General features: G+C 36.3%; 1 protein-coding gene across 5 annotated transcripts in view; it reads left to right on the forward strand.

The window, feature by feature from the left end:
* Positions 1-15,383: 15,383 nt before the first annotated feature.
* Positions 15,384-27,311, forward strand: part of LOC149571854 (uncharacterized) — a 215,475-nt gene continuing 203,547 nt past the window's right edge. Inside the window, exons 1-2 of one of the 5 annotated variants that reach the window (XM_089813272.1) lie at positions 15,384-15,785; positions 16,062-16,141. In XM_089813272.1, the coding sequence (XP_089669398.1) occupies positions 15,668-15,785; positions 16,062-16,141 (198 nt within the window). In that variant the 5' untranslated portion in view covers positions 15,384-15,667. Of the gene's footprint in view, positions 15,872-16,061; positions 16,142-27,311 lie in introns of all 5 variants that reach the window. The other 4 variants (XM_089813273.1, XM_089813275.1, XM_089813276.1 and 1 more) reach the window with 4 other exon arrangements.

Here is a 27,311-nt window from a genome sequence, read left to right on the forward strand (position 1 = left end):
TAGAGTTGCATAGCAATCATAGGAGCTTGTAGTATATCTTTATGCAACCAAACCTAAATGCACGATAATTTTGTTGGATGGAGTTCATGTGTGAAGATGACTTTGATGTTTATTACATTAAAGGGAAGGAGAATGTCATCATAGATGCCTTGAGTAGGAGGCAACATGAGATATCAGTGATGTCATTGTGAGTGGATTTGCGAGGCTATATCTTGGAGGCTTTGCCTAGTGACACTTGGTATCAGGAGGTGAGAGCAGAGATTGAGTTTGGATGTACCCTTGAGGGGAGGTTTTCAAGATATTTGCTAGAGTCATATGGACTACTGTGGCACTTGGGGCATATCTATGTACCTATGTTAGGTGATATTTGTACCTTGGTTTTTTTGGAAGTGCATCGTGCACCGCATTCCACACATCCTAGTGTTAAGAAGATGCATGTTGATCTTGAGCAACTATACTTTTGGGTAGGGATGAGGTGTGATGTTGTTGATTTTGTTGCTAGATGTCTTGAGTTCCAGAGAGTGAAGGCAGAGCATCAAAATTTGACAAGTCTTTTGTAGCTGCATACCATTCCAAAGTGGAAATGAGATACAATATCCATTGATTTTATCATAGGGTTGCCTATGTCATCATAGAGGCATGATTATATTATGGTGATAGTGGACAAGTTGTCCAAGGTAGCACATTTTTCACCCATGAGAGCATCCTACATAGCTTCTTCTATAGTGCATGTTTTCTTGGAGGATATTGTTTGTTTGCATGGAATCCCTTGGTGGATTATTTTAGATAGAGATCCAGTGTTTACTTCTACACTATGGACATCTCTCCAGCATGCTTTGGGTGTGCAGCTCAAATTTAGTTTGGCATATCACCTAGAGACTAGTGGTCTAACAGAGAGAGTGAATCAAGTTCTAGAGGATATGGTTCGCATGTTTGTGATGAACAAGTAGATGAAGTGGGAGGATTATTTATACCTTGTGGAGTTTGCATACAATAATGGGTACCATAGTTCTCTCGGCATGTCACCTTTTTAGGCCTTGTACATTAGACCATGTCATACCCCTTTGATTTGGGACCATTTAGAGGATCGAGTTCTTTTAGGTCCAAAGATGCTTCAGGATATGGCGCAGTAGGTTGTTCATATTAGGGAGTATTTGGTTACTAGTCAGGATAGGTAGAAGAAGTATGTTGATGCCCATAGGTTGGATTGTCACTTTTTTGTTGGTGACCGGGTGTTTTTGTGAGTGTGGATGAGGAAGTGCCCCATCTATTATGGGAAAGGCTCTAAGTTGGCACCACGTTTTGTCAAACCATTTGAGATCCTTGAGAGGACTGGTCTTATTGCTTATTGACTAGCATTGCCACCTAGCCTATCGTGCATCCACAATGTCTTTCATGTTTCTGTTTTGAGGTAGTATATTCCAGATGTGACCCATGTTCTTGATTGGAATGCTTTGTAGCTAGTGGACAAACACCTTACTTTGGAGCCCATTTGTATCCTACATCAGTGGAGGCTGACCTTGCAAGCTTGAAACATCAAGTAGGTAAGGGTCCAATGAAACCTGAGTGATAAGACCTCTGCAAATTTGGGAAGATGCTACATGATTGAGGGATTGTACCCCTATTTGTTTGCTAGCTTCCAGGAGTAAGCCTATGCTAGCGGGGGAGGATGTAGTGCCTCTTGTGTTTGCAGTCTATTCCTTATTTATTTTGATTCAAGAGATACTTGATACTCTTATTATTTGTACTCTAAGATGACCTAAGGGTTGGATGTTATACTTTGATTTCAGTACCTTGGATGTCATACTACTATGTTGTTTAGTTTATCATATTTTCATGTTGATGCTATTTTGAGATGACATTAGGTCTATTATGATATATGGTTATCTGGTATTTTGGACATATCTCTGATTTGGTTTTATGTGAATTTATGCTATGGTGATTTACCTTGTTCTTGTTTCATTGTGCTTTATGCAAACGTGAGTGATGTAAATAGATTATTTAGGTATAAATTGAATATATGGTTAAATTAGTAATTTAATGAAATTATTGCTTCAACTATGATATTATATGCAATTACACTTGATTGCATGTTTTAGTAAGCAAGATTTATATCCCTGGTAGTGGCACATGGAGTTAGTGATTCAACTATTCATATTTTACCAATGTTGTGCCTGTATGGTCAACATATCCTTAATTAATTGTTTAAATTAAACCTTTTAGTGATTATTAAATCCAAACTCATTTGCATTATGTGATTAGACCAGTGAGCATGTAGGTGCATTTAGAGGTTTGTAGTGTCGTGAAAATTGTTAAGGAAATTTATGTGATTTTTGGTTTTTGGGCTTTAATGTTTATTGAATTTAATTTTTGGTAGGTTTGCCATAGATGAATTTCTATTTCTAGGAATACCTATTTTCATTTGGGTGGGTTTAGAGTTTAGCTTGTCTAACTAGTTATTTGCCCTAATTGATTATTCACTCGAAAAGTGAATAAGTATGAAAAGAGGAATTTAATTCCTCACTTATCACTTTTCAAAAACACAAATTTGAGAGCTTTTTTGAGAATCCTCTTCCAAAGGATCATGTTTTTGTTTGTTGTGAGAGTTGTGGGTGTGGGATCTTTGCGAGGTCAACCTTGTTGGATCCAGCTCAAGTAGACCTTGCTTTGTTGTGGTTTCCAACAATTTTAGCAGATGATTTATTTATTGTGTTGTTTTCAATTTTAGCCCCTTTTGTTGTCAGGTAGGGCTCTACTATTTTCTTACTTCATCTCAGATTATGTTTTTTTTTTTGGTAGCCATTTGTTAGGAAGCTAAGAACTATCTCCTCCATTTCTGTTTGTTGGTTCTGCCCAGTTGGTCGGGTATGAACATTTTCCCTATTTTTGGGATGGGGGTTTGGGGTTTCATGTTGTTATGCTAGCCATGTTTGCATACAATGTTCAAACCCAAATTTTATTGGATTTTTGAGGCTTGTGTGCCTAGATAGCAAATGGGTTTTAATTTTGAAGTTTTCTAATTTTGGGGATTTTTACCTCATTTTGTGTGCCACCCTATTTTCTTGAGTTTTATTGGCATGATGTTGGTCATGGATTTGGATCGTCCATTTGGATGTTAGTCAAACTATTGTTGCACTTTTATGTTGCATTGGTATGCATGTCACATCCGTCCTCCCGAGCTTGTTTTTGGTTGAGTGATATTTTTCTTGTGTTCTCATCCAATCCTTATGGCATGATCTTTGTGATAGTGATGCGCCACACACAAATACGTGAGTGAACATTTGTTAGGTGACTTGTGAGGCCCATTCTTCCATGGTACTTTCAGAAGTTATGATAATTTTGGATTGGGTTGAGAATATGCATGCCTATGCCTATAAGCACTCATCGTTGGATGGGCATGGGTAGGGTAAGGTAGCATATGGAGGGGGATTCTATCTCATAGCCTAGCGATCATGGTGCTATAGGTTGGTAGAGGGAGCTTTAATTAAGTGATAACTAAATAAGACACTTGGTGGTAATAAAACTTAAGATAATAAAATGTGTTAGCACTTGATTAAGTTTGAGGACATAGTGCTAGAGCCTTCCATTGAGGAGTTGAATCTGCACGATACGAGCTTGGGCTTGTCGATGCCAAGGGACTCTCCATGATTTCAGCCCCTACATAGTAGCCCATTGAGTGTCTGACTAGGACTTGTAGTTTATGCATTGCCTCTGTTCTTGGTTTAAGTCATCATACTATCTGTCATGAGTGTTAGCCATGGATATTTGTTTTATGTGTGTTTGTGGTTGGATCATTATCTCCATCAGCATGGCGGGAGTGGACCTACGGGTTCCATGTGGTTGGGAGGCATAGCTACCTTCACCACTGTTGGGGACCAGTGTACAAAGATAGTTCTTTCTTCTAGTATAACCATTGCTTGTGTTTCACTTGGTACTTTGGGTTCTAGAGTATGTTGTCTTGTGATTTATACTTTCATTAGAATTCTTGGATATCATGTTAGATGATGCTAGTTTAATTGTTGCATTCTTGTATTATGATACTTAGCATATGTTAGATGATGAGTTTGATTTGTAGGATTATCTTATGCTTTACTTCTAGCATGTTAGATTTCCTTATTCTTATGTTGTAGCGCATTTAGTAGTGATGTCCCCATAAGATAGCTCCAATGATCTAGTTAGTAGTTTGGGATGTTACGCATGGGGGATGGCTAGGACCTTTGAGGTCTATTGATGCTATTATGGTTGGGAGGAACTGCGCACTTAGTTTGGTTGTTCAGTTTATTGCGATGTTGTTTCAATACATTGCGATGTTGCTTTCAGTTCTTTCCCTTCATTGCTATGATAGATGGTTAGATGTAGTTTCTATCTTATAACTATTCTTTTGAGTGTCTTTTCCTCGGCCATGGATCTGGTACTCCCTGGTGTGGAAGTTTGATTTCTTGTTTTATTTCTTGTTTTGGTCCTTAGAGTAATTCTTGCTTTTTCTGGGCAACCATGCATTAGCATTGGGTAATACATTAAAGTATTGCACGCTCAAAGGAGAAGAATTATGTGATACTAGAAAGTATCACATGCCCTTGTAAACTCTATCATGCAACACTCTTTTGTATCGTACACCTCTTGGAGAAAAGTCATATGATACTTGTGAAGTATCACACGCCTTCATGAGAACTGTCACCCAAACCCTTATTGTATCGCACACCTTCATTAGAAAGATTGTACAATACTGGACAGTATTGCACAATGTTGATTTAAAGTATTGCTTGGGTTTTGGATAAACCTGTTTAGGTGGACAATGGGCACTTCTCAGTTTGACCAAAAGTTTTTTTGAGGTGTTTTGGATACCCTTTATAGTGTTCTTGAATACCTTAGAATTGTATATTGAATTTAATATGTTTTTGGATTGGTATTCTTTTGCGTCCTTCTATAGTTAGTCATTTTGGTTAGTAGTGGTGTTTGGAGATTCATTGGTGTTTGGATGTTTTTTTAGTCTTCCGTTGCAATCTTTGTGATCGTTGTATGTTGTTGTCATATGCATCCATACTTGTAAATTTTTTTAAATCTTGGCTTATATTTATCCTTGTTCCAAGGATCTTCAAGCGGGGCATTATAGATTGTGTAGGATAAAGAATGACTCTTTATTTCTCAGCTTAAGTATTTGTAAGATCTATTGAAAAGGTTTGGTTTGGAAACATGTAAACCAGTTGGAGCACCTATGATAAATGGACACAAGTTATCGACAAAGGATGATACACTTATTGTTGAGCAAAAGAAGTACAGATCTATGATCAAAGGATTGCAATATCTGACTCACACAAGGCTAGATATAGAAAATGTAGTTGGAATTATTACAAGATTTCAAGTTGATCCTAGAGAAACACATTATGCAGCAGTTAAAAGGATATTTAGATATTTGAAGGGAACACCAGAGTTTGGATTTTGGTATGACAGATCTAATGATTTCACTTTATATGCTTATACTAATGTTGATTGGGCAGGTAGTATGGATGACAGAAAGAGCACCAATGGTGGAGCTTTCTTTCTTGGAGGAAGATTGGTTTCTTGGTTAAGCAAGAAGCATGATTGTACCTCACAGATTATAGCAGAGGTAGAATATGTTGCAGCAACAAACAATTGTAATCAAGTTGTTTGGATGAAGTAGATGTTGAAGGATATTAGTATAGAATTCAGTGAACATGTTGTCATACATTGTGATAACACAAGCACAGTGAATATGTCTAAGAAACTAGTGTTGCATTCTAAGACTAAGCACATTTCTATCAATTATCATAAGTTTAGAGAGAAAGTTTTAGAAAAGAAAATCAGATTGGAGTATGTAAGCACCAAAGAGAAAATTGCATATATTTTCACCAAGCCTCTTCCTAAATAAACTTTTGAGTATTTGCGAGGTATGCTAGGGGTATGCCCCTACCTACATCAGAGTAGAAGATGTAAGAGTGTATTAGTCCAATGATACAAAGCACTATTGTTTGTCTGGGCTGAATGATGATGCTTCCTGTATGGGGGAGTATCTATGATGGACATAGTCATCTAGGACTCTTGATGGATGGTGTTTTGAACAGTGTCCTTGGACACTTCAGCAAGTTAGAGATAGTTGCAATTATAGATGGTTGTTGAAACCTTTGAAATTGATGTCAATGTGGAGAGATTACAACATGAAAAATATTTTTAGTACATTGAGGTATATCGATGGGGGAGAATTATTGATGACGAGGATTTGAAAAGATAACAATCTTTAACAATTGGTATTCTTGGAACTAGATGTTTTTCATCTATGTTGCCATCAATGTCAAAGGGGGAGATTGTTGGAAGCATGAATTTTGATGATACTTCTATGGGGGAGTATTGTAGAAACATGATTAGATCATTATCATGATGATACGTTACATTCATGACTGTGTTTTCCATTGATGGCAACATAACAATTTTCTGTGTTATCTGAAAGAAGAACAATGTTAAAGATCAAGTTGCTATGGATAGATCGTTGAGCATTTTCACTCAGTGAGGTTAAAGGGAGATACTACTAAGTGTCTAGTATATGAAACTAACCTCAGAAGCATAAGACATTAAGTCTAGAAGAAGTTACACAAGTTTTGGTGAAGACTATTTTGAGATAGAGTTTACAGAAGCATGTTCTGGTAAACTTGTTATACCTCTTAGCAAAGTTGCTATTCTAAGAAACAAGGTTAAAGGCATGTAGAAGATATGTTGGAGATGACGTGGCTAAGCTTTCTCATCATAATATTACACATACGAAAAGTTATTCAAGTTATAATGTAGCAGATTAATGTTATTGCTAAGTATAACATGTTCTTAATGAGGTCCTATAATAATTGATTGAGAAGGTGTAACAACTGACTCAGGGAATTGTTTTATGGATTCAGTATAAAGGAAGGACATTTTCCTTTGTTATGTATGAATGTATGAATGATTGCAAGAAGCATGAAGAATGGAATAGAAGAGAAAAAAGTTGATATGCAAGGATAAGCAGAGCATAGTGAAGTTGGAGAGAACTTCATTGCCAAGGTTTTATTTTGAGATCCGGGGTTTGATATTTGGATCTGAGGTTTGTGGCCTAGTCTACAGGGTCTGACAGTAATTGGTTCGATTGGCAGGTCAAATGAAAGAGGTTAGAGCACAGTACAAACAAGTATTTTACAAGGAATAATTAAGAGATCAGTTGGACAGTGAAGTTCAATGGTCTTTCCCTAGAAGCAGTTTGGATAGTGGGTCCTTCTACCTTCTACAACTCCTAATAGGGTTGGCACAACTCCTAAAAGGGTTGGAATCTCCTAACAGGAATGTGTTTATAAACTCCTAATAGGGTCCATCATCTAACAAGGAATATATATATATATATATCTTTGTGGGCATCATTCCCACCAGGGTTTTCCCTCTGATCAAGGGTTTCCCTACTTAACAAATCTAGTGTAATTGTGTATGTGCATCTTGTTATGGTTGATGTTTACTTTGATTGGAGGGTTAAGATTAATTAAGGTTGATAAATGTTTTAATTGGATAATTGATTCAAATCCCACCTCAGTTATCTTGGTGGACTATTATTTCTAACACCAACATGGGTCTAGAATTTTTTCAAGGTGACAATAAGCAATATGTCATCCTTCACAATCTCTCCTTCTTCTACATCCTCAGTTGGAATACATACCATACTAGCTAATCTATGTTTAGTTCTATTAGGCTTTGTGTTTTTATCTTGATTTGTTGATCTAGTCTCCCTTAAGGGTGTCTCTATTTCATTAGGAACTTCATCCTTGTGAAAATCTATTCTATCCACATTTGTTCTTTCAAAATATGTTACCTTTGGGCATGCTTTTTGCTTTTTCCATCTTTTGGTAAGATCTCTTTTTCCTACCTTATTCAGTTATGCCTCTGTCTTTGATGATTGGAGGATTGAATATTTATTACAATTGATTACCACCCTTGCAAAGTTTTGATTAATTGTTGTAGGGTACAACTTGTTTAGGTTTGATTTCCTATTGACATAATAGATAATGTCATTCCCATAATCCTTGCTTGAATCTAAATTAAATAATACTAGATTCTTGATATGCCCATCATACTGTATGACTTGCAAAGTATATATTGATCTATTTGTAATTTTTTATTGGGATTCAAATCTTGGGTATCAACCCCAATGTTAACTAAAATCTTGATTTTATTAGAATCCTTATAATAAGCAAAACCTATTATATCTCCCATCAAATTTCCCATTTGTTTTACTATTTGATTGTGGAATAGTTTAACTGAAACTTTTTTAATAGCTACCCATGTCGGGAGTACTAATTTATTCACACTTTATATGTCAAAATTAGGTATCCATTTTATAAAATTAACGTTATATCCTTTATAAAAGCATATAGGTTCATTGATCAACTCAATCTTGATTTCTTTATTTCTACAATGTAAATAAGTTAAGCAATCAGAAAGAGTAGCGATACTTACCTAACTACCAAAGGTTGCTTGCATCCAATCTATGAATTTTGATTATTTTTCTCGAGGACCATTCGAGAAGTCAAATATTCCCAATTCTTTACAATCAAACCATTGATCCTCACTCAATGTAATGCCCTGCCAAGGGATCCAAAGAATTAACCTAGAATTTCACTAAGTTTGGTAGCATTCTTTTTTTTTATATGAAAGTAAATACCACTTTATAACTGATACACAATAACAGAAGCAATAGCAATGTCCATCTAAGAGTAAACATAATATACACAACAGATTACATTCTTTAAGGATCCCTTAACATTGAATTACATCTAAATCAACTAACATTATTGAATCCATCTATCACAACAACCACATGAAATAATAATGATAAGTCCAATGTTTATACATTACATTTCTAAATGCTCAATCATCCACTGTACATGTCATAGGGTATGAAAAGCTTAAAAGAATATACATATGTGGAATAAAGTACATCATCCTATTCTAATCCATGATACATCAAAGTAAAGATAATCACATGATACACATGATACATCATCATAGAAGATATAAACATCCATCATAAAAGATCAAACATAATAAACTAAGTGCACGGTTCCTCCCAACCGTTAATAGCATCATTAGACCATCGTGGATCCTAGCCATCCCTTCGTGCATAACATTCCAAATGACCGAAGAGATCATCGGTATTAACATAGTAGGAATGTCACTCCTAACATATACTACATCATATGCAGAAAGTAATCTAACATGCAAATATAAGCATAAGATAACATCATCTAACATATGCTAATCATCAAAGAAAGGATACATATCCACCATCACGAAGGACACATTAGCCACGATGTCTCAATAAATCTCAAATGATAAGAGTGGAAAAACACTACCACCTGACCGCGTGGTACCTAAGAGGTCCACTCCCACTATGCTAAGGAGATAAACTCAAGTCCCAAATAGGCTGTCCAAAATCACATAGTATAAATACTCTCTAAGTCTAGGAATCCTAAAAGTATACTAACTTAAAGGTTCCAACAAAAATGACATCTAATTCCCAGAGGCACACAAAGACATGTAGGAACCTACTATGCAAGCGAGAAAGTGTCATCGCATATATCATGTAGAATTTACCCTGGCAGTTAGCTAAACTCCAAGGGTCCCTACTGATCCTCATGCGGCCACTAGTATCCTCTCATACTGACAAGGCATACTATGGAATGCAAGGTCGCAACCATGCGTTCTCTCTACTCCCATCCTAGTCTATACAAGCACTCGAGGCATGGGCGAGAACAAAACAATTATCTTTTTAAGTTCATTTAGTTAGTATTAGGTGTGAATGTTTTCACTTTTTAAACAACTTACAATGAGTTACCCTGGTAGCCTCTTAGAGCCCTGACTCCCATTGCAAGCCACTTCCCGACACTACAAGCAGATAACCTACCCTAAGCTCATGGAATCATAAATCTCAAAATCATAAAAGATAATCCATAATAAGAACATCAAATATGCATAATAAAAGCATCAAATCTCCATGAGCAAGCATCCATAGAAAATCATGACCACAACAACTCTCTATTGGCAATTGAAGCCTCACTGATCATCAAAAGTATCCATTGGTTCTCAATAACCAAAATATATCTCAAATCATACTGATTGAAGACTCCAAAATGGTTGAGTCAAAACATGTCACAACATGACATCATAAATCAACATTTCAATCCTATCATGGCGAATGGAAAATAACCAAGGATAACTGATCGATGACTCAAAAATGATTAAGTTAAGTGTCTCATACATATGAATCTCAACTATAACAACCAGCAATTACAAACATTACATAGAGCATTCCATCACATAACGATGGTTGGGTTAATAAAGATCGGAAATAAGACATCACCACGACATCACAATCATAACCCCCAAGCCTCTGGTAGACGTCCTATAACTGGTCAACACTAGTCAACCCAAAACTCAAAACAAATAGCATATAGAAAACACAATGCAAGCACATGTTTTGGTTTTGCTAAAATTACATCTTGAATTAAATGTAGAGGTCTCAGTTTACGTTTTCAAGTTTGGATAATGAATGGAGGATCATTTTGTACGTTTTTCCTAGCCCATGCATTGTTTTGATGGATAAAGGTTTTTCCCTCTAACTCTTAGAATTCAATTTTCTAAATGTTCTAAATGTCTATTATATATACACATTTTGTTGATAATGACCCCAATCATTTTTAAATATAATAATTGCCAACAAATATACAACTCCATTGACTAATTGACCATGATTTAAATTAAACTAATTATCTTTTATATGACTAATTATTAAATCTCCAAACTCCAATTCCTCATTAATTCAAGCAACTAATGTTTCTATTTAATTTAATAATAATTAACGATCTATTATTAAATTAATGTTCCACATTCACCATTTTTAAAACAAGAATAATAACCATTATTAACTTATTTATATATATATATATATATATATATATATATATATATATATATATATATATATATATATATACGTAAGTTAATATATAAATTAATGTTCCACATTCACCATTTTTAAAACAGGAATAATAACCATTATTAACTTACGTATATATATATATATATATATATATATATATATATATATATATATATATATACATACATATGTGTGTGTGTGTGTATATAAAATAACATATCTAATAACAAATAATAATATCATATTTATATATTTTAATAAATGATATTTAACAACACACATAACTTAATATATATATTTTTTAACAACTTAATAACAATGCGATTTATAAAAATTGCGCGGACCAATAAAGCAACTGCACCGCAGGTACACTGTAGTCACAGGTATTCTACGATCTCGTAGGCCTGCGGTGGGTGGGGTATGGGATTTTCGCCCCCCCCAACCCAACATCATATATATATATATATATATATATAATTTATTTTTTTACATAACGTTTTTAATAACGTTTCTCAAACACAATTATAAATCGCAATGCGATTTAATGAGTTTTCACTGCGATAATTCATTCGACTTTCTAATTAATTAAATATATATATATATATATATATACGCAAAATTTTATACAGCATATATATTTAAATATATATGAAAATGCAGATCTGAAATTATATATATATTTTTCACAAAGAATATATATATACGATTTTATGAGTTTCCTATAAAATATTTACTCTCTAAATTTACTCAATAATTTTCTAATGGATTTGGCTACAATTTAAACCCTAGCCCCATGTTCTCTTTAGATCTATGCATATAAAGTTTTCTCAAATAAATCTTAACTACCTATATTGAGAAAGCATACAACCAAAATATGGAATTCCTCAGAAAACATATGGAAGACGCGAAGAAGATAGGAAGTGCAAGATGCAAAAATAGCATAAGTAAAATCACAGAGTCTACCCGAATTCTAATGCTAATTCGCTCTTTCTCAAAAAACCCGTAGAGCAAGCTCCTCCCTTCTCCAAAGTTCCCGAGTCCTCCAATGCTCCAAAATGCTCTTGAAAAGCTCTCTAAGCTTCTAGGAATGCCTGAATATAAAGAGTTCTCAAGAAGCACCTAGAATGTCTCTAGAAACAACTAGAAGGTGTCACCAACTAAGCATGTGTCTTTTCCAACCTTCTAGATGAGTCATAAGGTTGTAAACACCATGTGCTTAATTGGTGCACTAACCCCCGTGTTGTTGACATATGAGAAATAAAAGAAAGTGCATTAACTCCTAGGCAAGCTTATAACTCCTTATTTAATTTTTTTTATAACTTTTATTTAAATTTTTATAACTTTCATTATTATTATTTATTTATTACTTTATTATTATTTTATAATTATTATTAATTTTAATTTCTAATTTTCTTTTATTTAATTCTTTTTTTTCTCAATTAATTCTCATTTAATTAATTATAATCAAAATATCAAAGATCATGATATTATATTAATTTTCTCCAATTAATTAATTTATTAATTAAATCTATTTATTAAGACTTAATTAATAGAAAATTCACCATAGACCTCCAAAATAAAATATAAAAACCCATCATAGAACAATACACACAAAATCAGTCTAAAGGGTTAAAAATCATGAAATATGTCATTCGACACATTCGGTGGGTAAATATCCAGATAGTTGTCCTACCTCACTAGGACAAATGGTTTAAGGGTTTGGGATTTGGACTTGAGAATTTATCTCCCTTCTCTTATCATTGAGATAGTGTAATAGGGTACGCTCATCCTGGCAATTCAGGGAAGTCGATACTCGGTACCTACAACCTGCATAAAAATCATGCATGTACATACAATATATATAATACTAAGCTAAATAGGCAATGGCAGGAAGTGGTGCATCGTGTAGATCCCGACTAGCAGGTGACTACGACTCCCTTCCTTAACCACATCAGAAACGCCATACAATAAGAATAAACACGCACACCATACACATGCAAGTATGGGGTAAGTATCCATAATAAAACACATGAGATAATAAACCATCTAACTAATCATCATCAATAATTGGAAGCAATATAATAATCATCATGCATACATGAAATGTAAAGTCTAAATGATCTCATCATATATCAACTGAATCCATAACATAATGTCTGATAGTCTCAAAACAATACCACTAATCCATAAAACTAGTCTAACATAGTCTGATAATGATAACAACAATGTGTCTAGAAAGATGTGAACGAGGGTAGGCACTATACTCCAATAGTTGCTGATGATTAATGTTTTATTATTTCCATTTGAGGTTGGGGTGATTGATGGATAATTACCCTTGTTGATCAAGCCCATTATACACCCACTTTGCAATTTGGGTTGCAAAATTTGTATGTCTGATCTATTTGGCAAAAAATTCATGCATTTTGCATCTTTCCCATGATTATTCACTTTCTCAAGTTTGCCCAATTTCATTAGGATAATCAAATTTGGTGAGATTGATGTATTGTTAATCTTGATCTCTTGATTGTCCGCAATTCAATTTTCTTGAATCATTTTGTTTGTAAGTAATTCGAAAGGATTTTGTGTTTGATATGGAAATTTTGCACTTTTCGATGGTAGGCCTCTCTGTGTCGTCTACTACCCTTCTTGATTTTGATCCATCCTTCCTTATCATCTAGATCTAGGGTTTGGTTATTCTTTTCTTTTATGCTTATAGCATATTTGGTATGCAGAAAAAAAGATAATTGTTTATCTATTTTTGCCATAGAAAATCAAATCTTCTAAGAATTAGGCTCCTTATTACCTGAAGCATATTGAAATTGGTTGTGGCTGAAGCCTCAAGCCCCCTTCCTCCACCCTTTATCCAAATTTGTCATAGATGAGGTTCGCCAATGATTATGTTTTGGATATTTCTGATGCGAGGATGGAGTTCTTGAGGGTCTAACTCTCTGATAGGAATTGACATGGCCAGATCCTTTGATCAAGAAACCTTTTTTCTTGCCTTGATACAGGTTATTTCTCAAATCTCCATGAGCAAAAACGCTGATTTCACACATTTGCAGAGCCATTTGAATAGTAAATTGGCTAGTACCTCCATATTATCTTTAACCCCTTAACAAACTGGTTAATTAGAGTCTGTTGATTAGACAATGGACAAGAAGGTATTTATTCCCTCCCTGAGATTCTCAAAAGTTTAAGAAAAAGTGAAATGGATTCCTCTTGGTTTTTCAACACTCGGCAATGAGAAGAGTCAAAAATAAAGAATTTGAAGTTGGAGTGATGACAGGGAGACGAGATGTACACAAATCCTCTTCTGAAACCCTAGGAGGGTCAAAAATTTATGCCCCTTGTAATCCCTTCATTTCAGATCTTGCTTTTGCCTTCTTGGCATCCTTGTCCCATGCCTATTCTAAATACCCTTGCGATGCTTTAACAATTTGCAATTTATTTCTCAATTATAAGGGAGAGGACCCGATACTTGAACACCCTAACTTCACGCTTATCAAAACTCTACGTAAAAATTTCAAATCGCTCCCAATTTTTTATAGTAGTTTACTTGGTGAGTCGTCTATTTATAACTAAGGTTTCAAGTCCACGTCACTCGTTATGATGCCACATCAGCATGCTTTTTGCCAAGTTGTCCAAAATAGCCCAAAAAAAAAGTGAGACCAATGGTTGTGCATAAAGGGCACCCATAGTTGAACCGGTGATGTGACATCACATCATTGGTTACTTTTTAGATCAAAGGGTGCATTTTCATTCATTTTTTGGTAATCATCATTGTACTAACAACTTTAAAGTCACAAGTATTGGTGCAATGTTGTCAAAAAAATTGGACATTTGAGTCAACAAGTGTAGGTATGAAGTACACAATTTCTATCACAACCATTGGAACCCGTTCAAGTACTGGGCTTCCAACTCTAAATCTCCATCAGACCGAAATCATCAATTTTTTGTACACTTTTTGAATAATTTTGAGATTTCTGATTTATATACTCTTACACGACTGTCCTCTCTTCATTAAAAACATAATTCATTATGATTGATTAATAAATATTAAACTAATTAACTAATCATAAAAAGTGCAACACTAATAGAAAAGCTATTCAGAAATTAAACTTCATCTCATCTCTAAAAATAAGATGATTTGATTGGCGAGAATTTCCAGAATCAACCCACGTAATAAAGGTGATTCTTCCTTCTCAAAACATAATATATCAAAATCTAAATTAAGCACTAAAAAGAATAATCAGTATATAAATTAACAAATCTTGGACGTAAGTACCGAAGTAAAACACGAAACCACTTTTCACAATAATTGCCTGTACTTTTGACGACACGCTGTCCCTTATTTAGTTAGTTTTTCAAACATTATAGTAATAATAATAATAAAATGCCCTTATCTCTCCTCAATCATAGGGTCACTAATTTAGACAGTTGTCTATACACGGGAAACAGAGCATGTAGTTACGTTTTCACATTGATTTGGAAAAACGCTACACCGAATCAAATTTCAAAAAATCAGAGATAACTGTGGAAGATGGCTCCCAATAAAGTACGAATGGAGATTTTTTCCTGAATCAAGAAACATTCATGCCCCGGGGTTTAAATTGATTTGGCTGCAAATAGACCGTGCAATCTGTTTGAAAGCAGGTTTGTAAATACTGGACAACTTGGTAGAAAACAAGTGTAAAGCTAAAAATGAAGTATGTATTGGTCTCTGGGGGTGTGGTGAGTGGGCTTGGAAAAGGTGTTACAGCTTCCAGCATTGGAGTCATCTTGAAAGCATGCGGACTTCGTGTTACTTCAATTAAAATAGGTACATCCATCAATTTTTTTACGCAAATTATAGCCTCATAGTCGTCTGGAAAGCATGCGGACTTCGTGTTACTTAAATTAAAATAGGTACATCCATCAATTTTTTTCCGCAAATTATAGCCTTATTTTGATTATCTATTGTAAATTAGGCACACCCATCAATCTTTTAGGAGAATTTATTAGTCTTTTTGGTGATCGCCATATTAAAATAGATATGACTATCAATTTTTTCTCTGTAGTTTAAGCAGGCATTTATCCCTAATTGTGTTTTCTGCAGATCCATATCTGAATACAGATGCTGGGACCATGTCTCCGTTCGAGCACGGGGAAGTTTTTGTGCTGGATGATGGGGGCGAGGTTAGTATATTCATCATATTTACAGGAGTTTGTTATTGTAAGTATTATTTTGAATTTATGAAACAAGCGGTATTCGGGTTTAGCAGCTAATGAGTAGAGTTTTGCAATGCTGCCTCTGTCCTGATTATACATGCTAGGACAAAGTTGCTCATAGCTTTAGTGTTATATAAACATTGTTGGATGAATCAATGAACAATCATTTGGAATATTGGTCCAAAATAATGAATCGATGATCAATCAATTGGATAGAATAGTTTGTGTTCACGCAGCATGCTAGTTGGAATATTTGTTTGAGGGAATGCATGTTGGAGTGTAATGGGTAGAACATGAGAAGGTGAACCAATTAAGGTTTTTGGTAGGTGTTGAAAAGTTGAACTAGAAGGAGGGTTGTGATAGTGGGTCTTGATTTTGGTGCAAGATAATTGGTTCATATTCTTAAGGATTATCTTGGGTCCATCTACTATCACGCAGAAGAAAATAAACAGTCAGAGAGTAAAAATGCTCGTACATGGACTGAGTGAATTTCCCAACATTATCTGTAAAACAAAAATCTCTAAAAGACTATTCCAGGGCATCATGAAAGCAACGTACAATCCTTCTACTGACGGCTCATGCACAGGGCAGTGCACAGGTTGTTATGTATGTATGAATCAAACTAAGTCATTAGCAAAATGTGTCATCAGGATGGGATAACATGTAATGTTAACCCTGGACACGTGGCAGCATTTCGGTGGGTTCACATACTATTTTTATTAAATTTTCTACCGAAATCAATATGAATCGTTGATCTAAATGAGATGCAGGGATTTCAATTTTTCGTGTTAACTGTGCTCGTAAAGTTTGCCCGCAAGTAGTTGAAGCATTCATGACAATGTTTGACTTTGAGAAGCTTTCAGATGTTGGCGCCCAATTTGGTCTTTCAAATTGGTGCTCTGGAGCCTTGTTTATGGTTCTTCTATTATAATATCCAATGTATCTCAAAATAGAACGCAAGCTCGTATGTAAGGTTGTATGAAGAAATCTAATACAGAAAGTATTCTCTTTTTGCTTTGCTCTTGTTGTGTGTATTGCTTTTCCATTTACACATCTCGGCTGTGCTATTTTTCTTAACAAGTGGTATTAGAGCCGAAGGTTGGAGATCTGGGAGGGCCAAGGGTTTTGCAGCTGTGAGAAACTTGGAGATCTGGGAAGGCCAAAGGTTTTGCAGCTATGAGAAACTTGTTGTTGCAAAGTGTGCAAAGCACAAGGTTTAGAGATCTTGGAAAGCCAAGGGTTTGCAGCTGTAAAAAATTTGCTACAAGCAAAGTGTGGAGAGAAGAAGGTTGGGTGTGACTGAAGGAGATTGAAAGCTTTAGGCGAACAAGTTGTGTTCGTATCCTTCAAAGACGGAAGGAGATCTAGTCATGTTTGTAATGGGCACCCTAGAAATGCCCAAAAACTGAACCAACTGTTGACAGGAATTTAGTCAAAAAATTTGCATCCAACTCTTAATTTCTCCATTAAATGTTTTAACCCCTTTATGGCACTGGAACTAAAATGTTTGTTTCTTTTTATGTCTTTACATAGATCTGAAACCACATAACACGAACAAGAAGGAATTTATAATAATATGCAAACTGAAGATTGAACTACTGCTGAAATAATATTAATTTTCAAACTAATAAAATCAAATATATAGCATACTTTTCAACTCACTAATTACTCTAGCATTATAACATAATATTCCAGTAATGACTTCCCATCTTGTTGCTATAGTAATATGAATAGTGCCATGCTACAGTGCTACTACAGTAAAATCTGCCTTCAATCAGTCCAAGACCCTCATAAAAGCATCCCTTCACAATGGCATAAGCATTGGACAAGAAGTGAGAATGATATGAGCATACACCCAATCCGCCTAAAGCTGGAAATGCGCCCAATCTGCCTATTAATGAAGCTGTTAGCAATGAATTCCAAAGGCCAAACCCCAAGGGAATGACATCTAGAATGTCACAAGAGAGGATAGACGTCCTCTAATGCCAAGAACGGATCTGCAACTTGCACATCAATTTTCTTCTCATATTCCACCTGCCGAATGAAGCCACTAATGCTCCTTTTTATTCTTTCTCCAAGGGTCGGTTCAACTCACATGAGCAATGTGGGATAAAACATGTGCAATATAAAAGATATTAAAATAATCACTTATGTCTCCCTTAGGGTCCCCCTTTGATTTGCACACATTCCCATAAAATTTAATATTAAAGTAACACTTCAATATTTTACAACTAAATTAAATGTTACTTTAATAATACTTCAGGCACAAAAATATATTAGCTATCGGACTCCGAACAACACGAGTGATAACTCATCGGAATCTCTCACTGAGGAGTATCAATTTCGATCATCAAAACTAGCCTCCCCTGAGTCCTGCTGACTTACTAAAAATAGTATGCCTGAAATCGAGTAAATCAACTTCGTCTTGGCCCAAATTGGAGATGACAAGCCAAAACACTTTAAGATCCCTTTAAACTCTTCGTTAGCCCTCGGGACCATGTAGAACTAGGCTAACGCACACACACTTGGTTGACTGCTAAAGTGGGGACATTACAGTGCGCCCCCCTTGAAATTTGCTTGTCCTCAAGCAATCTCAATCCAACTTGCTGAATAACCTACTCACTCTCCCATGTAACATCCTCCTTCGACAAGTCTTTCCATTTGACCAAATACTCCTTCACTACCTAGATTTGAGTTTCTTGTCTCGGGTGTCCAGAATGGCCTCAGGTACTAACACGAGCTTCCACTCCTCATCCAAAGGGGGTAAATCTGTAGAAGGAACTACACTCTGACCAATGGATTTCTTAAACCTTGACACATGAAATACATTGTTCACCACATTGCCCTCTCGAAACTCAAGCTCATAGGCGACTTCGCCCACTCTGCAAATCACCTTGTAGGGACCATAAAATTTAAGCTCCAGCTTCTCTGATCTACTCTTCTTGAGCGATGACTGCCTATATGGCTGTAGCCTCAAATACACCATATCCCCTATCTCAAAACTACGCTCTACCCTATGCTGATCAACATACAACTGCTGCTGATTTTGAGCCTGTTGTATGTTCTACTTGAGTGCTCTTAGGATATCTTGACTATCTTGCAACAGGTCTTTTCCTTTGGGCACTCGGCTATTCCCCAAAATTAAATCCATGAAACTGAGTGCTTCATACCCATACAATGCCATAAGTGGAGTCATTCCGATGGTCATGTGATATGTGGTATTGTAACAATATTCTCCCATGTATAACCACTTGACCCACGCTCTCTGTTGCGCAATCACATAGTTCCGCAAATAGCCTTCCACCCATTTATTTACCATCTCCGTCTGCCCATCTGTCTGAGGGTGGTAACTCGTACTAGGTGTAAGATTTGTACTGCACAACCTAAACAACTCCTGCCAAAAGGCGCTTATGAACTTGCTATCCTTGTCACTAACAATAAATCTCGGTATCCCATGCAACTTGAAAACCTCTCTGAAGAATAATCTGCCACCTGAGCTACTATATAAGTAGAAGGAATAACAAAAAAGTGAGTAAATTTTGTCAATCTGTCTACCATCACATAAATACAATCTCTTCCATGCACTCGTGGTAAACCATTGATGAAGTCCATAGAAATACTTTCCCATTTCCTGTCTAGAATGGACAAGGATTGTAGTAAACTTGTAGGGAACGTGTGCTCTCCCTTATTTTGTTGACAAACTGCACACTCCCTAACATACCTCTGAACATCATCCTTGAGCCCTCTCCATGAGAACCGCTCTCGGATCTGCCTATAAGTCTTGAAGATCCCTAGATGCCCAGCTGTAGGTGTATCACGAAATGCCCTCAAAATCTCCTCTCTAAATTGTAATGTTACTTTAATAATACTTCAGGCATAAAAATATATTAGCTATCGGACTCTGAACAACACGAGCGATAGCTCGTCGGAAAGCTCTCACTGAGGACTATCAATTTTGATCACCAAAACTAGCTTCTTATATGTCTTGCTGACTTACTTAAAATAGTAAGTATGCCCAAAACTGAGTAAATCAACTCCATTTTGGCCCAAACTGGAGATGACTAGGCCAAAACACTCTAAGATCCCTTTAAACCTTTCGTTAGCTCTCGGGAGCATGTAGAACTAGGCTAACACACACACACTTGGTTGATTGCTAAAGTGGGGACATTACAATGTTTTTGTCCTCCAGAAGACACAAGGCTAACCAGCTGTGTTTAACTTGTAGAGGTAGAGCAAGCAAGAGTAAAGAGCTGCTAGAGAGCAGTTTGAAGAGTTTTCTGAAGAGATTTGTTGGGTGAAATGGATTTTTCAAGTCTACCTTATTGGGCTAAATGCATCATGGCTAGGAATCGTTGCCATGATGAAAGTGATATTTATTCCTTTGAAGAGTTGCCTTCATATGACTTTTGCACTAATGAAGATGAGGTTTCAGATGAATAAGATGCTGAATCAGATTCTGTTATAGAAGAGTCCATTAACATGTTGGAATTTGATAGTGATGACAAAAGAAGTGGTTGGGCCCCTGATGATGGGCATTTCTTTGAGGATATAAAACCTCAGGCTGTAGATGATTGGACAAAAATGGATGCATCATTTGCTGAGATTTTTGGAGGAGCAGAAGATGAAGGGGTATATGATGCTATGGATAGCTTGATGGAGGACATGGTTGTTGTAAACAATGATGCGCAGGCTGATGGTGAAGATGAGAAAGGAGATTATGATATATAGTACCTGACACAATCAATTGGCAAGCTAGAAGATGAAGATGGTGGTAGTGATTTTGAACCAGCTAGAGACGCTCCAGAAAATGAGGATGCCTATCTGAAAAGGCAAGTGCAGGAGGTTACTGGCTGAAAAATCTGCCACTATTGTGAAAACAGAGGATACAAAGAACACGAAGAGATGGCCATGGAGTGTGTTGTTGAGCCCACAAAAGAGCTGAAGGAAGAGCCAAAGATCACCATTGTGGAAGAGGCTAAGGTGGATGCCAAGATGGCCATGGAAACTGTCGTTGAGCCTGCAAAAGGCGACAAAGGAAATTCCTCAAGTAACAAAGAAAACCATGATGCTGACAAAGAGGAGATAGAGAACATGGATGCCAATGTGGATGTGAAACCTACTGTTCTTGCAACATGTGTTGATTTGGCAGCTTTGGAGCAAGGTAAGGGTGTCCATGATGAAACAGTGAAATTTGGGTTTCAATTTAATGAATTTGTAGAAAGTTCTATTTTCAATATGCATGAATTTGTGAAAATGTTTGAGAGAATGCAAAGGTATGGTGTGATTCCAAACAATATCACCTTTGTTTGTCTTTTACAAAATAAGGTAGGGTGACTAGTAAACATGATAGGTTTCTAGATGCAGTGTTCATGGTCACAGAGAAGTGGAGGACAGTTGCAGGTGAAATGTTTAATGAGTTTAAGGGTTTCCTGAATGGTGGAGGGTATTATGCACCTGCAGAAAGTAATATTTCTGATTTTAGATTAATAAGTGAATTAGTTTCTATGAAGGTTGCAAGGGAAGATGTTTCTCTTCATTTGCTTCAAGTGGGAGAATGTTATGTATGTGTCAATCAAATGAAGTCATTAGCAAAACGTGTCATCGGGATGGGATAACATGTAATGTTAACCCTGTACACGTGGCAGCATTCCGGGTTCCTGCAGGTTCACATAACTATCTTAGTTAAGTTTCTCCTGCAATCAATATGAATTGTTGATCTAAATGAGATGCACAAATCTCAATGTGTCGTGTTAACCGCACACATAAAGTTTGCCTACGAGTAGTTTAAGCATTCATGACAATGTTTGACTTTGAGAAGCTTTCAGATGTTGGCGCTCAATTTGGTCTTTCAAATTGGTTCTTTGGCGCCTTGTTTATGGTTCTTGTATTATAGTATCCAATCTATCTCAAGATAGAACGTAAGCTGGTATGTAAGGTTGTATGAAGACCTCTAATACAGAAAGCATTCTCTGTTTGCTCTGTTCTTGTTTTGTGTATTGCTTTGCCATTTGCACATCTCTGCTGTGCTATTTTTCTTAACACAGATAACTACCATTAAAACAAAACAGAATTCTATGGTTCAAAACTTCATAGAATAAAGAACACTAACGGAAAAGTAACCTAGTCGCCTCAAATGGGGGGGCATTTGAAAGTCTTCCCAGCAGGTGACATAATGAAAATTCTGAAGCATTTAGGATTTTTATTAAGAAATCAATAAAAATATTCTGAAAATATTATGACAAAATATAAACCCCCTGTATGATGCCTTTTGTTAAAAAAGTATAAATCATAATTTTCAACAGATCCATAAAATTTATGACTCCCCATTACTAGCAGAATTTGGCTTTTTTGTTTGTAAAACGAAAGCACCTCAAAGTTTCAGCAAAAATACCAAATCTAAGGATGCTGGGAATTTTATCTTCCACGGGGCCACCTGCACCATAATATAGGAGCAGTAACCCCTTGCACGGGACTCCATCACTCCAAAATAATAAATTGATCTAGTTAAACATAAAGAAAAATGCAACTATGGCTGGATGATTGCCACTACTTGTTTGTAATCTTTACTTGCACGTCAAGAACAGCACATTTGTGTACATCTTCTGGTAGGGCTAGTGGAGCAGGGATCCCAACTAGGCTAGCATTTACTGATTTCAGAAGGGCACAATGAAAAGCGTCGTTGTGTTTTTGGTTATTGCCATAGTGATCAATAAAAAATAAGCTAAATGTAATTTATAACTTCATTAGATTTTTTAATTTTCTGTAGGAAAATATTTATAGTTTTTCTTTTCTAGAACCACTGCGATTATAATTTAGTGCAATCATTTTGGTTTATGTTCTAGGAAAGAAATTTTTAATCTGATAAATATCTTTGTGCGAAGAATCACATCAGCTTCAGAAGGGTAGTCTATGCCACTAAAATAACGCCTACTATAATTCTGATATGTTTTCTTCAAGTTCAGATGTTTGACATTTCATCAAACACTTCACACACAACCCACTATTATCTGATATTCTGATTATTGTTTACATTTTGGGGTCTACGTCCATTGCCAAATCAAGTAGAAATACAAAATGATAAACAACAATTGCACCAAAATTTGACAAGAAAAACTTAAAGAAATGATATTGCATTAGGCATAAATCAGAATTGAATACACTTACTATTAGGTTTGATACAATGATATTAGACTGGAATAGTATATACAGAATGCATTATATTGACAATTACAGAGTCTGATACGGCTCCTCACATACTTGTTTTGCTTCCTTCCTTGTGTGTATTATAAATGACATGTAATAACCCTTGGTTCTCCTCTGCAAAACTTAATGAACAAACTCCTCTTTTCCTTTGTTTTATTTCTTAAAACTATATTTCAGGAATCAGAATATAAGTTAACAACAGAGAACTCTATGATCATGAAAGACAACTCCAATATTACACTGGACTTCACTTTTAAAAAAAGAAATCAAATGTCTCTGAAACTTTTATTCAAAATCTACAATGCCAAAATGAACCTGATTGCTGTTTGTGAATGCAGGAAACGCCAATCAACAAAGAATGTCCAAATGCATCTATATCACATCCAATGTTTAGCAGCAGCCACCTCTCAATTCCTAATGCTAGCAAAACTCCCCACGTCCAATGCTATATTGGATGAATTCTGGCCCCAACAATAACGTCAATAGAGGTAATTGACGTTGGCTATCAATTAAAATGCTCTAGCTTTCTCACGTGACTCCCGGGTGTATAGTTGGCCTTGCTAGCCGTAATTCAATCAGCAAAACTCAGAACTCCACACATTTTCCAGAATATACTTCAGCTATCACAAACCATTGAATCAAACACAGCTCAATTGCCAAACAGTAACAATTGATTAATCTCTAGGAAGTACGTCTCCTTAGCCATAGTGAACACAGTAGGAGAAATACAACAAATCTAGTATACTTCAGCAGTGGAATAAAACACTTCTCAGATATAGTGATGAACAGTAGAGAAGTTAGGCAATCTTAGCTATACCTCTACAGCTAAATTGCAAGTGCAGTAGAAATTATATGTGGAAGCATCAACTTGCTCCCCAACAACCCACAACTGATCCCTCTGAAAATGTGGCACTGCCAGCTGTTCAATGATATTAGCTGTACGAGATGAAGAAATAGATTCGCTTTTAGCAAAAGGAAAAAAATCAACATGAGAGCCCAACTTTTGTGATACTCTCATCTCATCTATACCTACTGCACCCATATCTTGGACAGATGTGTTGGCCACATCATCATGTCCATCATCCCCAACCGTAGAAGCAAACTCACTACCCACCACAACATGCAACTGAATTGGATCTGGGTTTGGTGTGGTCCAAACATGCTCCAACTCTACAAGAGCCTGCTGAGTACACTAAAGAGAGTCCACAGTCACGTCAAGCTCTTGGGTGAGTTCTACCACCTCCTCTTTCTCTAACAATATCTCATGACAGGTGCTACCCCACTCCAGAAGGTAATCTCGATTAGCAACTAGCTACGAGTAATTATGCTTCAAGATCCTAGTAGCCTCTCGAAGCGAATGAACCTTTGCTAGAGAAAGAGTACTATCACTGCGCTCATCAGACATAGGAGCACCCTAATCAGACGCAGCTAGCATCTGACGGAAAACATCATAATGCCCAAGAGCTGAAGAAATGTCACTATCACTCACCTTCAGTTGACTAGTCACATGATGCCTCTGTAACCCTTGACTCCTATGCAATCTCTCTGTCTCACAAATTGTATTGTGATAGGAAACTGAATTAGAACCGCCCACCACAAGATCGCTCATACGTGCGCCATCATCCTCGCACAACTCCACATCTGAGATACAACTACCGGGTAGCTCAACCAACTCCTCATCCGAAGAAATGGAAGCCCTTGCAATATTAATCTCCTTGCATGTGTCAGCTTCCACCTCAAACATATGATCATGTAAACATCGATCTTGGGGCTCATGCAAAACCTCCTCGGAGTCATCACCCAATATTTGATAAGGGATATCATACCCGGTGCAGCTCATAGCATCATCAGATGTATCCATACCATCTGTATCCACATATCCCGACTTCATTGTGACACCTGTACCACCAACATCAAAGTTAGGTGACTCCATACATGCCTCAGTCCCACCTAAGGAAGCAACTGCCTCCTATACATGAGCAACACTACAGTAGCTGACATATAAGTCGCCAATAACAACTCCCTCCTCTGGTGAGTCTGAAAAATTAGTGACAACTACATCACCAACTGCCTCTGAACTATCCATAGCGACTACTTTGGAAGCCTCAACCTGCTGAAGCTCAGTGTTGCTATCCACATGTCCTTGCGAAACTAGACCATCATCAATACTGCAGATAGGACTAGCATGTGTCATACTAAATGAAGGAACAACAACATCATGGACACCTGTCAGGGAAAACTCAAGCTTCCTTCCCTGCAACCCCGATGTCGGCCTTCTAAAGGTGGAAACCATATACCTCGCTGCCCTCTCAACCGTCGCTGGATTTGATAAGCTTTCTGCCAACCTTTGCTGATGAAGCTTCAGCTTCTCCAAACTCTCCTGCAAGGCATTCATTTTTATGCTAACTTTCTCATTACTCCATCAATCTCTAGAACTACCAGTCCTATGTTTGTCCATAGCTGGAGAAATTAAAGTGTTGGTTACTCTAGAAATCATATTTGAAAATCTTCAAAGTCAGCACCGAACAAAATAAAAACTGAGCCCAATTCCTGCACACTGGTAGGAAACTGCTCTGATACCACTGTAATAACCCTTGGTTTTCCTCTGCAAAACTTAATGAACAAATTCCTCTTTTTCCTTTGTTTTATTTCTTAAAACTATATTTTGGAATATAAGTTAACAACAAAGAACTCTGTGATCATGAAAGACAACTCCAATATTACATTGGATTTTACTTTTTTAAAAAGAAATCAAATGTCTCTGAACAAACTTCTATTCAAAATCTACAATTCCTAAATGAACCTGATTGCAGTTTGTGAATGCAGGAAATGCCAATCAGCAAAGAATGTCCAAACGCATCTATATGGCATCCAATGTTTAGTAGCACCCACCTCTCAAGTCCTAATGCCAACAAAACTCCCCACGTCCAATGCTATATTGGATGAATTCTGGCCCCAACAATAACGTCAGCAGAGGTAATTGACGTTGGCTGTCAATTAAAATGCTCTAGCTTCCTCACGTGACTCCCAGGTGTATACTTGGCCTTACTAGCCGTAATTCAATCAGCAAAATTCAGAACTCCACACGTTTTCCAAAATATACTTCAGCTATCACAAACCACTGAATCAAACACACCTTAATTGCCAAACAGTAATAATTGATTAATCTCCAGGAAGTACGTCTCCTTAGCCATAGTGAACACAGTAGGAGAAATACGACAAATCCACTATACTTCAGCAATGGAATAAAACACTTCTTAGATACAGTGATGAACAGTAAAGGAGTTAGACAATCTTAGCAATACCTCAGCAACTGAATTGCAAGTACAATTATTAAAATTTCCAACCCATATACATCAGCAAGGGCATACAGTTAAGAACCTAGGAAGAAGCCACAAAGGCACAACATTAGATATATAATCAAGCGTGCCTTTCCCAATGAATGAGCTCTTATTTAGAAGCTTTTGTTGGAAAAAAGTATCCAGAAAACTCCACTTTCGAAATCATGGAAGTTTCCCAAAAGAACTCAACACTAGAAACTTTCCAACTTGCTTTTTAGAAATATCACTTAAAGTCATTATTATAATAATATAAACATTATTATAATAATGCAACTCAATGAATAATAAATAAATAAGAGCTTGCACAATTATTAATCTGATTAACTGCAGGTGACAACCAACTGCCAAGTCATCCATTGCACTGCCAAAAATAACAACTAAAAAAAAAATAGACTTACTAAAAATAGTAAATCCACAACTGAGACCCCCCAAAACGCTATGTTAACTCGCAAGGGTTTCTATGATGGACAGACTTGGCCAATTGCAGGACCTTGCTAAAAATGGGGACATTACATAACACCCAATGCAACTTGATGTGGAAGGGAATGACTTGCAACTCTACTGATGAAGTCTGAAGCAATTCGGATCCAATT

Source organism: Cupressus sempervirens, chromosome 2 (genome assembly GCF_028749045.1).
Source record: "Cupressus sempervirens isolate cs-2001-9-10 chromosome 2, ASM2874904v1, whole genome shotgun sequence".
NCBI lineage: Eukaryota > Viridiplantae > Streptophyta > Pinopsida > Cupressales > Cupressaceae > Cupressus > Cupressus sempervirens.